Source organism: Podarcis erhardii (assembly GCF_964252035.2).
Source record: "Podarcis erhardii genome assembly, chromosome: 4".
Lineage (NCBI taxonomy): Eukaryota > Metazoa > Chordata > Lepidosauria > Squamata > Lacertidae > Podarcis > Podarcis erhardii.
In genome coordinates, this window is record NC_138508.1 from 104,257,108 (window position 1) to 104,272,712 (window position 15,605).

Genomic DNA, 15,605 nt, shown 5'->3' on the forward strand with positions numbered 1-15,605 from the left:
GGCTTGTTATTTTGAAGTTTGGTATACACACATGCAATAACTTCCTTCTATACATCAAGCTATCAGTTATATAGCCACTAGACATTTAACAGCTACACAAAGGAGTAAAAAACTTGATTTTGCTGCCTGCCACTGCCGAAGCAAGGGGTTGCTAAGTATCTGGCAGGCTTTAGCACATGGGAGTTGAGCAGTGTTTGGCTTAGTTGGTCACAACTTGAGCAGGCTTACCAGCTTTAGATCAAAGTTAAGTACATCCTCTACCTACAAAAATATTTATTTATTATATTTATAAAGTTAAACAACTTTAGTGCAGGGAAGTGCACTAAAAACAAAGAATGAAAATAAATATTAAAAATATGATACAAAACAATTAAAGGAGTATGAAGATTCATTTCTGGCAGATACACAATAAGGATGAATCATAATTTTGAGAACCTCAGATTAAACAACTTGTCTGTTTAATCTGAGGTTCTAATTATTTTAATGTGGAAAAAAAGTATTTATCTGATGCTGAAAAAACTATAAAGATGGTGCCAGGTAAGCCTCTTGCCTGAATCTACTTCATAAATTGGTGTCACCAAGATAGCCCTCCTTAGATGTCACCTATCTCACTTCATCTGCTGGGGAACTTAGAGCAGGACCTTCAATAAAGATTTTAAGGAGATACACACACACGGTGAAAAAAGTATTACAAAGCCTTGGCTTTTCTGAAGCAAAGCTCTGATTTGGACACAAGTTGAAGCAAAGCAACATAAGCTGAACCATCCTGCTTTCTAAAGCAAAATCCAAACCAATGTAATCTTTGTTGTTTTAAAAAACACACACCTCAAAGCAGTGTGACCAATGAAAGAAAATAAAGTATAATAATAATAATAATAATAATAATAATAATAATACTTGCAACAATAATTCATAATGCTACTCAAAAGTATTTTTGTTAATGTTTTGAAGTAGGAACTGGACCAACACTAAAATATGGAATGATGTAATTGAGGATGTCACTGAAATACAGTAATATACTGTTTAGTAAATAATAATAGCATACAATATGCTGTGCTTACATCTTACTTTCAACCTGGAAGCATATTATACTTAAACAAAGCAAACAGAATTTTCTTGTCTAGGAAACATCACAATGTAAAACTATGGAATCACCACTTGGTGGAACTATTGCTGCATGTCAAGTCCTTGTTCCTTAAAAAATAAACGAGTGTTTTAAAATTGGGGGAGAATGTCCAAGTATAAATAAATAGTTTTAAATTTAACACTAGTTTTATGGAGTTGCATGTTTGAGCAGAAGAGTGCAGCTAGAATATCTATTTTCGATTCCATTTCAGAAAGTCTATAATTTATGCAGAGCAAAAGCATGCAGGCCAACTCAACAATAAGCTTCACTGAATTCTGTGGGACTTACTCCCAAGAACAGGCACCTACAATTACAGCCTAATTGTCTTAACACATTATCCACAAAACACTCAAACCTACTTGACACAATAATTTCCTATACACTCACCAGCATTAACTAGAGCCAGGGGTAGGCAACCTAAGGCCCATGGGCCAGAAGAGGCCCATGGAGGCCGTTTAACCGGCCCAAGAGCCACCCCCAAACTGAGCTGCGCTAAACTGGCGCAGCATGGCACAGGGACTCTCTTCCGCAGCTCCAGAAATTGTTTCTGCGCATGCCCAGACACTGGAAATCACGTCTGCGCATGCCCAGACACCGGAAATCACGTCTGCGCATGCCCAGACACCAGAAATCACGTCTGCACATGCCCAGACACCGGAAATCGCTTCTGCGCAGGCACGATTTTCGGTGTCTGGACATGCACAGAAGCTATTTCTGGCATCGCGCTGCGCCGGCCCGGCCCATGGAGGATCTCTGTGGGAGTGATCCAGGCCATGCCTGGTAAGCCTTGCCAACCCCTGAACTAGACTATTATGTGCGGCAAGAACAGCACATAAATGCATGTTCTATGAGACTTCCATCAGGTCAAAAAGGAATAGGGGAACCAGGGAATACTTGGGTGTTAGAATAATGCATTTGTATAAAACAAAAATATAAAATATAGCACATTTTCCTTTTGGGGCTTAACATCTTACAAAGGCAGCTTACAATATCATAAGAACACAATGAATACACCAACCACTGGTTGCACTGCTCTTGTGCAAAGCACTGCCTGTTCAGAGACACAAAAGCCCCTCTCGAAAGGCGTTCTGTTGGCTTTTGAAGAAGTTTCTGAGAAAGACATTCGCTTGATCTCACAACCAAAATCTCCTGTACTTGATATATTGTTTTAATGGTATTGTCTTATTGCTCATTTTATTTATAGGTGTTTATATATTAATGTTTTCGTAACCTGGTTTTCTATATTTTGTAAACCACTTAGAAACCTAGTTTGGCATTAAGCAGTATATAAATTAAAACAGGAAAGTTGCTAAAATTGACCTTTTAGAGCACAATTACAGCAAGGAACATTGTTCTATGTACGTTGTGGTTTATGCAAGAGATGCACTGGATGCTCACAACCTTTGTGTACAGTGGTACCTCGGGTTACATACACTTCAATCTACATACGCTTCAGGTTACAGACTCCGCTAACCCAAAAATAGTACCTCGGGTTAAGAACTTTGCTTCAGGATGAGAACAGAAATTGTGCTCTGGCAGTGCGGCAGCAGGAGGCCCCATTAGCTAAAGTGGTGCTTCAGGTTAAGAACAGTTTCAGGTTAAGAACGGACCTCCGGAACGAATTAAGTTCTTAACCCGAGGTACCACTATACTTTGAGTTGACTGTGTGCCCTTCTTTCTCTCCCCACCCCCCAGTTATGCACATCAGATTTCAAAACTATTATTTGAAACTATGCAGTGAGTTGGCTGGGGGAGCGGGTGCATGTGAATAAGCAATTAATATAGACTAACGTAATGAGAGACAGCTCTTCTCACTTAAGGTCTTAAATGTGTTAGTCCTTCCTTAAACAGAAAGACAGAATCTCTCATTTATCTCAAAGCCTACATAATTTTATTTCGGATCCTGAATCAGAAGCATAACTAAATTTAGTTTACTGCTACAAAAAAAAGAATCTTGTTGAAATCACATGATTACACTCCAGTAAGTAGCAATCAAGAAAATTGTGCCAAAGGTTCAAAAGAGATATGTTCACTTGCATTTATGCCCAGAGCAGTATCATTTAAGCCATGTTTTTTTCTAATAATTATTTTATTAAAGAGTTTCCTGTAGATGTTAAATAGAATAGGGCATTGGTTATCAACCAGTGTTCCATGGCACCCTGGGGTGCCTTGAATGCTGGTCAGGTGTGCCGTGGGCAACACTGGCCTCCATCTCTCTTTCCTTCCTTCCCTCCCTCCTCTGATGCCCTCTTGCATCTCTGCCTCCCAAAGGCTTGCATGGCTGTTTGTTGCCCTGGGGCTGGCCAGGGGGTGCTGGTTGCCAGGAGCTGAGGCAGCCTCGGAGGAAGCAAGCAAGTGGATGAGGGAGCCCAGCCAGCCAGCCCTTGCTGTTGGGAATGGACAGACAAGTGGGAGGCTGGGCAAGCAGGCGCAGTGCTGGCCTTTCTTGTGCTTGCTGCGTGCAGTGCCTGTCTGGGAGCTGAGTGTCCAGCACTGAAGGGGTGCTTTTCTGCCATGAAGGCCCAGCTGCGCCTGCTGCTGCCACTCAAGGTGAGTAAGGTGATGGCCTCACATTCACTTTCAGCTAATCTCTGTTGGGCTGCTAAGGCTGGGGACATCCTCTTCCGAGGCCCCTGTAGGGTAGTATGAGGCATCTCTTTTGGGCGGGTGGCTCAGAGACCAGGGGTGGTGGCAGTGGCTGCCTGGAGGACTCCCAAAAAGAGGGGAGAGGAGGCTGGGGGAACACTCCACAAGGGAGGGTGTTTGAAAAAGGGTGAGGAGCTACAGGCAAGGGTTGACATAACTGGGCTCCTGAGCCCCACAGGGGTGCTGCACAAAGATTGCAGTCGGTCAAGGGAGCCATGGGCTCAAAAAGGTTGAAAACCACTGGATTATGTGTTGCATGAAGAATGACTTTCTTGAATCTTCCAATGTTCAGCTTCATTGAATGTCCAAAAGTTCTAACGTTATGAGAGAAAAAATTCTCCAGCCACTTTCTCCATGCCAGACATAATTTTATAAACTTCTATCATGATACCTCTTATTCCCCCTTTCTCTAAACTAAAAGTTCTGAACACTGCAACCTTTCCTCATAGAGGAGTCGCTCCATCCCCATGATTATTTTGGTTGCCCTTTTCTGAACTGGTTATACAATATTCTTTTTGAGGGGAGGTGACCACAACTGTACGCAGTATTCCAAATGAAGCCACACCATAGGTGTGTATAATGGGGTTAGGAAACGGGTGGTTTTATTTTCAATTCCTTTCTTTAAAATCCCCAGCATGAGATTTGCCTTTTTCACAGCTACAACACACTGAGTATACACACTGGTATTTACCTAATTTTAAGACATGCTAAGGAACAATTGGTTGTTATTATGTCTTCATATGTAAAACCACAGAATTCAAAGAGGCTGCACTTTCTTTTTCCCATAACTGTAAAAAATCTCAGCAAGCAATAAGCAAATAATAATAATAATTTCTTTATACCCCATCCATCTGGCTGGGTTTCTCCAGCCACTCTGGGCGGCTTCCAACAAAAGATTAAAAATACATTAAAACATCATAAATAAAATAAAATAAAATTCCTTCCGGTAGCTCCTTAGAGACAAACTAAGTTAGTTATTGGTATGAGCTTTTGTGTGCATGCACACTTCTTCAGATACACTGAAACAGAAGTCATCAGACCCTTATATATAGTGAGAGGGTGGGGAGGGGTATTACTCAGAAGGGTGGTGGGAATGGGTGATTGGCTAATAGATGTGGTAAACCTGTTGACGACTAGTTACAGATAGGTAGCCGTGTTGGTCTGCCATAGTCAAAACAAAATAAAAAAAATCCTTCCACTACTGGAAGGAATTTTTTTATTTTGTTTTGACTGTTGACGACTGTTAATGACTGCAATTGGTCCTACAGGAAAAAGCAAGGGGTGAGATGGCTAAAAATAGCTTTATCATGTATAATGAGATAAGAATCCAATGTCTCTATTCAGACCAGGTCTCTCCATGGTTTAAAGTTTGGTAATAAGGTGCAATTCAGCAACTTCTCTTTCCAGTCTATTTCTGAAATTCTTTTGTAATAAGACAGCTACTTTGAGATCTTGTATAGAATGTCCTAGGAGACTGAAGTGTTCTCCTACTGGTTTCTCTGTCTTGTGATTCCTGATATCAGATTTATGTCCATTTATCCTTTGGCGTAGGGTTTGGCCTGTTTGTACAATATAGAGAGCTGAAGGGCACTGTTGGCATTTGATGGTATACACAATGTTAGAAGATGAGCAATTAAATAGTCCTGAGATGGTATGTTTGATGTTGTTGGGGCCAGTAATGGTGTTGTCCGGGTGTATGTGGCAGCAAAGTTGGCATCTGGGTTTATTGCAGGCTCTGGTACCAGTGTCCATGTTAAGTCTGGTTGTTGTATTATTGTGGGTGAGGAGTTGTTTAGGATTGGGTGGTTGTCTGTAGGCAATGAAAGGTCTTCCTCCCAGAGCTTGTGAAAGAGAACTGTCATTGTCTAGGAGAGGTTGTAGATCTCTGATGATGCGTTGTACTGTTTTAACATGGGAGCTGTATGTGATTACTAGTGGTGTTCTGTTATTTTCTTTTTGGGGGTCTGTCTTGCAGCAAATTTTCTCTGGGTATCAGTCTGGCTCTGTTAATCTGTCGTTTAACTTCATCGGATGAATATTTTAGTTCTTTTTTTATTGGGGTTTTCACACACAAACAACAAGAAAATAAAGCAATCTTTTACAATCAACATTTTAAGTCATCATATTTACACTGCGTGTCCTTTTTAGTTCTAAAAAGGTTGGCTGTAGGTATCTTAGATGAGAGAATCCAGGCAAATTGTACTGAATTCCAGTGTCCACATACACCAGTGTAATTCTATGTATCCAAAAACAAGCTGCCATATACATCTGTTAAATATGACCATACACTGCTCTAGCACTGTGAAAGCTTTTCAGGCACCCATACATTAACAAGTTTTAGAAGCTGTCAGCATGCAACAACCCACGCCCCAGGAAATGGCTGCGACTAGCCAGCTAAACCAGGTGAGGGTAGTCGAAGGGTCTCTAACCCTCTGTGACTTAGGGATTTCCCCTGCATGTGAAGACAGGCTCCTGCAGATTGAGCCGATGTGACCAATAGTGGATCCAAGGGTCAAGAAGGCAGTTGCTGCATGTGCTGTAGAGAGAAATGAGAGGCAGATGGGGCTCATCTACCTCAGAAGGTAGCCCACCTAGAAGAAAGAAAAATCTTATCTTAAAAGTTCTACTGTCTTGTGGGTTATCTTTGGGAGAAGAAAAGGCTAAGGAGTAAAAACTACACAAATCCAGAGTGGAATCCCCAAGACAGTTGGATGGCACCTTGTAAGCCTGTTTCTGGCAACTCTTGCAGCTGGTGCCAAACATATTGCTGTGCTTTCCTTTGGACTGCATCAGTGAAGCCAAGAGATGGATCTTGTCATCTGGACAGTCCAGGACCTCCACACACACTGCCCAGGCTTGCGTGACAGGGAGGTGACTTTGGTGTTGCTAACACAGCAGTTTGAGTTCACCCCTGGAGGAACACTCTATTCTCTCTGAAGATGGGCACCAACACACACACACACACAGCATTAAAAGAAGTACTGAATTAGTAACATAATGCATGAATGTACATAATGCAAGTAAATATCAATTGTAACGTAACTTTTTTCAGATAACTATAGCCCTCTTTTCAAGTTTTCATGGTCTATCCATATGTTCTATCAAAACATGGTGGGCACCTAGACTGTACTTGTTGGCCCCTCATCTCTGTATGTTTAATAAAAAGTCAGAATAGGCTTTCCTCATTTTGAGTATGTGATCAAGAACCCTGGTCTGCACAGGGACTCCAAATTAACTGAGTATAGCTATACTGTATGCACAAAACCTATCTTCACCTTCTGCCTAACACATAGAACATGAGGACAGGGCTAATGGGTGGAAGTCTGCTCTCTCTGCACCTGCTGACCAAAAGTGTTGATAGGAAAAGTAAACAGTATTTATTCAATATATATAGAGAGTTCCTAATGCAGGTTAGCTCAGTTGGTTAGAGAGTGGTGCTGATAATGCCAAGGTTATGGGTTCGATCCTCATACGGTCCACCTGAGATTCCTGCATTTCTGGGGGCTGGACTAGATTGTCCTTCAGGTGCCTTCCATCTAGGGTGCTAATGCAAAGCTCAATGCTAGAGTTAGTGGGTGGGAGCCAGATTGTTGTGAATGGAAGGGCTCCTTCCACTCCTGGAAGGCACTGAGGTCCAGCAAAAGCTTCCCACTGGTGGAAGAGGGAAAGGGAGGCTTTTTAAAATGACTCCTTCATCCCCCATGCAGCCACTCGTGTCAGATGTTATCTCAAACCTCCAAATCTTGAAGCAGGAAGACCTGGTTAAGTCTGCCTCTCAATCCTCTTCACCCAATGCTAGCTGAACTTCATTGAACATGATTTTGGATGCAACTCAGTTCAAAAGTGTATATCAGCCCCTGATTCTCTATCAAAAGTCAACCAATGTAAGGGGTCTTCTCCAATAAAAAACAAATTTTCAAACAAAGCTTTAAATGCTTAAGTCATATTACTTTACACATTTGGCTACTGGGGGGAAATTGGTATAGTTATACAATACATAAAATTAACAGGGAATATGTTTTGTGCATCAATACAAGTTAAATAAACACGTTGCTGGCCACATGCCTGCCAGGTACATCATGCTTTCACTGCAGCTTACAAAATTATTTTAGAGTATATATCTAATGAAGAAGTACTGAAGGTAAACTTAAAAGCAATACAAAGTATGATCACTTTTTCTTTGTCTATTCTACTTGTCCCTGAACTCCTGGGCTGGAAGTGAGTGGGTGAAGAGTTTGCCTATCACCTCCCTCACTCCAAATAATTAGCAACATTGCTTCACATCAGTGACCAAATATGTTTTCATACTGTTGTGAACTTGTCAACCAAAGCTGTCAACCTCGTGGTTAGGCCCAAGTACTACTTTAAAATATTAGCTTTGCTAGAATACTTTAGTATTCAACATTTTACATTATTCAGCTTTCTCTACCAAAGCTGCTAAAGTAGAAAATGGTTTGTTTCAACAGTACATATACTGCAAGCAATGTAATTATTAGTTATAAATATAGCACTGAACAACAACAAATGAAATATACCTTGCAAGGTTCTTCAAGTGTACTTTCATTAATCTCTTAACTGTCAAGCTAACCTCAGCACATATCTGATGAAAAGTAAAGGGCGAGGACAGATTTCCACAGAAAGGACTAAAAAAAAATGCAAGCACAAATGCAAAAACCTTTAAATCGTGCCACCTTGATTTCCAATTGCACAGCAGCTAGTTTAATTTCTGGCCTAATCTTCACAAGCTGACAACATATCTTTAGGTGAAAGAGTGTGCCTGCGTGAGGAGTAACAGAAACCTAGGTTCAAAAGCTGGGACAGCAGTTAAAAGACTGACCTGATAGAAATGCCTCAAACTTCAACTTCAAACTTTGACTCATCAGGTGAACTTAAGCAAATCTCTTTTCTTAGTCACTACATCTATAGTATAGGAGATTGCATTACTGATCTGCCATACACAGTTGTAAGGTATGCGAAAATAAAGTATAGGAAATTCAATACAGGAGGCGACAAACGGCTGCTAAGAATATTTTTGGACGGTGAGCTGACGACAAGGCAACCCTAAGCCAAGTTCTGCAAACTTCCGAAAAGCAGCCCAGGTGCAAAGCGGTGCTGCCCTTGCAACCCCCCCCCACCCCAGCCCCCCCCCCCGCTGTCCGAGCCCGAGAGGCAGAAAGCCCTCGTTTCCTCGCCAAGCCCGCCGGGCGGGCAGGCAGGCAGGGCGCGATATCCCCACCCTCCTCGGGGAAGCAGCCGGTCTCTCGGGGAGGCCCAGGAGGCCGCGCCAGGCAGGCGGGTGAGCGAGCCGCCCAGAGGGGCGAGAAGTCGCGGGGGGGGCTGCCCTCCTCCCCCCCCCGCCGCCCCCGCCCCCGCCCCACTCACCAGCCGGCCTCCGGGAGCGCCGAGGCGCCTCCTCTGTCGGCCATGGCTCCTCTTCCTCCTCTCCGCCCCCCGCGGAGAAAGGGCCACGCGGGGAGGCCTCGGCCCCGCCCGCCTCAGGCCCCGCCGCGCAGGCGCAGAGGCCCCCGAGGGGAAGCACCCGAAGCCGGGGGAGGGAAAAGGAAGAACTGCAGGCCCCCTCCCCCCTCCGCCCGCCCCGCCCGGAGCGCCGCTTCGCCGACTCTCACGCTGCCGGAAGTCCGGGAGTCTCCGGCGCCCCCAGCTCCGCGCTTCCGCTTCCGCAGCTGCTTCCGCTTCCGGGTCGGAGGCGGGCCTTTCCGGCGAGCGGGCCGGGGCTTCCCTCGGGACCGAGGCTCTGGCGTCGGGGAGGCGCTTGGGCGGGCAGAGCCAGGCAGCGCAGCCCGGGATTCTGCGGGAGGGAAAGGGCTCGGCCTCCGAAAAGGGCCCCACCGGACACTCAGTTCGCCTTTGGCTGAAGGGAGGGGGGGGCCTGTTATTGTTTATTTTGATTTCAGGTAATGTATTCTTCTGGTTTCATACTGTAAACTGCCCGTGATCCTCGGGGGAAGGGCAGTATAGAAATAGAATCCTAGAAGAGTTGGAAGAGACCACAAGGGCCATCGAGTCCAACCCCCTGCCAAGCAGGAAACACCATCAGAGCACTCCTGACATATGGTTGTCAAGCCTCTGCTTAAAGACCTCCAAAGAAGGAGACTCCACCACACTCATTGGCAGCAAATTCCACTGTCAAACAGCTCTCACTGTCAGGAAGTTCTTCCTAATGTTTAGGTGGAATCTTCTTTCTTGTAGTTTGGATCCATTGCTCTGTGTCCGCTTCTCTGGAGCAGCAGAAAACAACCTTTCTCCCTCCTCTATGTGACATCCTTTTATATATTTGAACATGGCTATCATATCACCCCTTAACCTCCTCTTCTCCAGGCTAAACGTGCCCAGCTCCCTTAGCCGTTCCTCATAATAATAATAATAATAATAATACTCCTAATAATAATATAACTCCATGAATAAATTTAGCCCTGCACTGTGTACACCCCCCCCCCCCGTTCTTAAAAAGAGAGGAAAAAGTGGCTTGTGGTCCTGCAGGGTGAATGTGCTGATAATATAACAAGGTCAAAAGATGTGGCTGAAATTGGGTGCAGAACCCCCTTCCTCCAGGTTGCTTGACCCGCTCCCCCTCAGACTCCTTAGTCCGCTTTTTCCATCACTGCACCAAGAAAGTGGAAGGACTCAGCCATAAAGGTTTGGGAGGCAATAAGACCACAGTCCGTGACCGCTGGGAGGAAAGGATTCAGTGAGGATGGAGGGGATCTTTGGCTTTTTTGTTTCTGATTTTAATAGTTTAAAAAAATGATATTCGACAGATGGCTAAAGAAACAATTTAGAAACAGTTATAATCAAAGCGTGTATTCATACCATCCATCATCCACACAGCAAAAAGGCCTCATGTTTCAGGAGCTAAGTTCTAGTTAAGTAAATAGTGTATAAAGGAGCTGAATCCTAGAGTGCTAACCCTGGAGAATCTACTCTAGCAAAGCAGTTTTGAGGCACCACAGTAAATTGCAACCAAAACCTAGATTATCAGTGCAATTCCAACCATATCTACTCAAAACTAAGTCCTGTTGAATTCAGTGGAGCTTGCAAAATGTAAGGTTTTGAACAAAGCCTAAGGGAACATAGTCCTATGCAGAAGAAGCTGGCCAGGGTAAATTAAGCCAGCATAATGCTACAGTAGTAGCAGGGCTATTGCTGCTGCTCTGCCTAACCCTGGCACAGTGGATATTTCATTTAATTCATTGTATCCCACCTTTCCCCCAGGGAGCTCATAGTGACTTGCATGTTTTCCATTGCTCCCCATTTTATCCTCACAACAACCCTGCAAGGTAGGTTAAGCTGAGAGGCAGGGACTGGCCCAAGGTCACCCAGGGAGCTTCATGGCTGAGTGGGGATTAGAACCTTGGCTTCCCAGGTCCTAGTCCAACATTATTAACCACGACACCACACTGGAATACAAGCTGCCATCGCCATTGTGCGCACAGCCCAGGAGGGGAAAACACATACAATTAAATTGGCAGAGACATTACAGTAGTGCCCAACAATCAGTGACTGCTGGTGATGATACCCACATTGCCACTCATACATGAAGGGAGACAGTGAATTCATAGTGACAGGGATATGTCACCAGCACATACCTTTGCACACAATATGCAATGCAAGACCTCTGTGCTGCCAATCTGTCAGTCTCAGTTGCACAGCCAGCAACAAATGCACTGCTGCAAATCTCAATGCACCCCTGCAGGCAGGGGTACAAACCCCCTTACACTTCTCAAAAGCATATTTATTTATGTTTAATTATTTTATTATATCAATTTTTTGGAAAATATATATCTCCCATTAAAGTCAGTGGGAGAAAAAAAATCCATGTACCAGGTTTGGAACAGGAGAAAATTTGCACCACCAATAAGGCCTTCAGCCTGTGGGCCTAATCAGGCTTCCCCATTTGGCCCATGAGGCCATTACAGTGAAACCACACCGATTGCAACTTACTGGGGTCAATTATATGAGAGTTTCCCACTAATTTGCCAAATTCTCTACTATTGAACCAATGATTTTGTGTGTCTTTCCCACCCAATCAGCCTGACCCTACATGGTTCTGGTATCTCAGTACCCAGCAAGCGTCGCCTATGCAAGTTTAGAGTATATGAAGAGGGATTTTTAAATCAGTAGGCTTTATTTCCATGAAAATGCATTTTGAGTCAGAACTCCAGCACAAGAACGTTCATTGTCAAGTATCATTTAACAGTTCGTTCATAAATAGCACTTCATTCATGAATGGAACATTAAGTACCACTGATGGCATTGCTGTAGATCATTTATGCACACCATCTATATAAACTGTTAGTAGCCTGAAACTATCACCTGCATGAGATAATTGATTAATGTATTTAATAATAGGAAATTAAATTGTATCACATAACTGACAGATCTTTTAATTGATTACTTGCCCTTTTAACTGATTATTTTTTAAAAAATAAATCATGTACCAAACTTAAATATGTGTCTTTTTGAGACATTGAAAGAAGCATAAAGCAATGTAATTTCCAAAAGCTACCACTCATTGCAGGAACAAACTAGAAGCAACATAGCTTCAGAAACCAATGCACTTTATGGCCCCCTTAAATGGTGTTTAACAACAGATGCTGCAGCATTACTGGAGATAAGCAGGTACAGGTTCAACATTACAGGCCTTTAGTGCTGAGGCCTTGCTCTTCATAATGAGCTGAACTGGAATTAAAACAGAGCACTTAATATAATGGTCCATTTTATTTATCTTTCATTCCTGCATATTTTGCTGTAACCATTTCAGTCAGTTCACTTTTACATCACTCAAACAATAATTACACAGTTGACTTTATCTTAATGCTACCAGCATTTTCAGTGGTGTACAGTTATTTTCCATATACTCCATAGATGTTTTCCACTTTTCTTTGAATATATGTTCTCCTTGATCTCTTATCCTACATGTTAAACCTGCAAGCTCTGCATATTCTGCCATTTTACGTTGCCCGTCCTCTTCACTTGGGACCTCCCTCACTTTCCATTTTTGGTCTAACAATTGTTGCATACATAAATAAATTTTGTTGAAACTTAGGGACTTGCGTTTGAATTATTCCAAACAAAAATGACTTCAGTTTTTGGGGAAAGTTATTTTAAACATTTTTTTAACTCATTATAAATCATTGCTCAATATTATTTTCCCTTTTTACATGTCCACTACATTAGAAAAAAATGTTCCCTTCATTTCTTTACATTTCTAAATAAAACATTCTACCTGAGTAGAGAAAACGTTTCAGATCTACAATGGTGGTATACATAATATTTGTGCTTTTCTTGCAATATTTATTATTAGTTAGATGTGCCAAGATGAACATGCTACCTAAAACCTTGGCTCTAAAACTTGCTTGCTCATCTGGGGTAATATTACTTTTGCGCACCCAAACTTCTATTTTAAGAAGCAAATATTTAGCCTACAGTTAAGCAATGACATTTGTAAAATAATGAGTTTGTAATTTCTAGGTAGTGCTCTATGGTCCTTCTTGTAAAAATATATAATAATAAAAGCAGTAACTCTCCACCACACACAAAAAGAAAAAGCTGATAGCATCAAAATGTTTAAGAATCAAAGGAACCCACCATTCAATGTTTTTGTGTGATTCTAAAAAAAAATAAAATTGCAGGAAATACTCAAATAATTCATTTTTGGTCAGATAACCAATTAAGTCTTTTACCTTCATGTCAATTGCAAGATGTCATTTAAATTTCATGCAGTCAGTATAAACTACAGAGGTCTGAACTACTTTATTGAATGTGTAATAAAATATTACTCCCAGAACTATTTTGGAGATGTATAATCTGTAATCAACTTGCATAATACAGCTGCATCCAAATAATGAAGCAATTATTTCAACAGGAGAGGAGTTGTCCTTTTTTGCATTTTCCAGGTCTATAGAATTCCCTTTGAAAGGCAAGAATGAAATGATGAGAATTGTGCATGGCATTCAAAGTGCGGCTGCACCATATATTTGTATTAAGACATAATAATGTTGACAACTTTCCTAATGATCCTTCACACAGTATGCTTTTTTCACAGCTGCTGTTCACTGGGTCGATGTTTCATTGAGCTCCATCATAACTCCTAGATTTGTTTGCTTGGATATTACATCTTTTCAAATCTGCATCCATAACTTTTAGACAGGTTAAAATATAAAACTAAAGATTATAATAAATGTTCATAGATAACATATCAAACAAGTACTAAACCATCAAATAAAAATAAAGCTGTTTCAACTGGCACTGCTTAGAATTTGAGACTTTATGTGTAATCAAAACCCAAAACAAACAAATCGTAGCAAGCAAATGTGGAGACGGCTTGTGGGCCACAAGCAGGCTTCCAGTGAAACATTTGCTGCCTGCTGGTTGCCTGGATGCTGGGAAAGAATCCTGGATCATGTAGACCTTGGTCTGATTCAGCAAAACACTTTTGAGGTTAAGGTGGCAAGGTGCAACTGGAATCAGTACAGTCCCTTAGCTTCCAGCCTGAATCTGCATTGTATTGCAGAGTTTATACCATTTTAATTAATAGTACCTTTACTGCTGAAAGTATGTAGAAAAGTCACACATCAATCCTGTTATTAGCCATCATAGGTGCTTAGATTGGGCAGGCTTGATCATGACCTTCTGCACTCTAATTGTATCACTGCAACTTTTCCCCTTGTTTTGAATGACACTGCAGAAGTGTGATGGGCTGGACTTAGGAAACTTGGATTCAACTGGTCACCCAGACCTGAAGCTCATTAGGAGTTTTGGGCAGATCAATAATTTGCCCAAACCCAGAGGTGTTGCAAGGATGAAATAGGATAGCCTCACATCAATTGCCCTGAGCTTGCAGGTGGTGCAGGGTATAGATGTGAAAAGTAATATTTTATCTGTTTTTGGCATTTATATGTCATTGCATAAATATCTCCTAATCAACTGTCATCTGAGAAGTTCACAACTTAAAAAAACAAAAATCTTACTACACACAAAGCTAAATCAATCACAGCAGCATAAAATCCAGCCAAGGGTGAAAAACAGTTCAAAGCCTAAACAGCAATAGAACCATAGTTGTTTAACAGCATTGGAAAGTGTAGCAGGTCTTCACCGGGTTTCAAAAAGTTCATAATGTAGGTTCTGGGCGAGCTCTGGGGAGAGTGTTCCATAAAATGGGTGTCAGAGCTACAAATACAAATACTATAAGAACAGTCCACCTAAACCACAAAGCATTGTTAGCACTCCATCTCTTTTTTAATCAGTTTTATTTATTTATTTTTAAAAAAACTTTCTTACATTTATATTCCAAGTTGGCATTGGCTACCACCCCAACCTCAGCACTGCCACTGCTTCTCACTGGCACCGAGAAGAAGAAAGCTGGCCCTGGGCAATGGGAAGACATGCAGGGCCAGCCCAGTGCCCTTGAATAGAGGAATTTGAGTCTCATGAATGCACAGTCATCCACCTGCCCAGCCGCTTTCCTTCCTCCAGGCCCCTGCTCTCTCCCGTCCTCATTACTCTCCCTATAAGAGCTGAAGCACTGCAGTGTTTCACGTCTCCCTGCACAGGGAAGCTGCTGTTCCCTCTCTGTGCCCGGCTGAAGTGCTCCTCAAAGCGGCAGCGGGCATGCCCTTCTAGTCCTTCTTCCTGCTTGGAGCTTAAATGGTGGCTCACGGCAAGGTGGCTGACACTCCCGAATGCCTCTTCTTTTTAGGCCTGCTTGGAAGGAAGCCTTTTGATCTGCAGTCCAGAAGCTTTGTATCACAGTGTGGTACGTTGGCTTGACAGCCATGGACAGAAAGTCTTTACAGAGGGTGGTGAACACAGC

At 42.5% G+C, this 15,605-nt stretch overlaps 1 protein-coding gene across 4 annotated transcripts in view; it reads right to left on the reverse strand.

Moving 5' to 3' along the window:
* The window catches only part of TDRD3 (tudor domain containing 3), a 66,595-nt gene extending 57,241 nt beyond the window's left edge, over nucleotides 1–9,354 (reverse strand). For 2 of the 4 annotated variants that reach the window (XM_081858096.1, XM_081858097.1), the window contains exons 1-2: nucleotides 9,155–9,354; nucleotides 8,308–8,415 (exon numbers count right to left, since the gene is read on the reverse strand). In XM_081858096.1, coding sequence (XP_081714222.1) covers nucleotides 8,308–8,415; nucleotides 9,155–9,198 — 152 coding nt within the window. In that variant the 5' untranslated portion in view covers nucleotides 9,199–9,354. The remainder of the gene's footprint in view (nucleotides 1–8,307; nucleotides 8,416–9,154) is intronic. The other 2 variants (XM_081858098.1, XM_081858099.1) reach the window with 1 other exon arrangement.
* Between the last annotated feature and the right edge of the window lie 6,251 nt (nucleotides 9,355–15,605).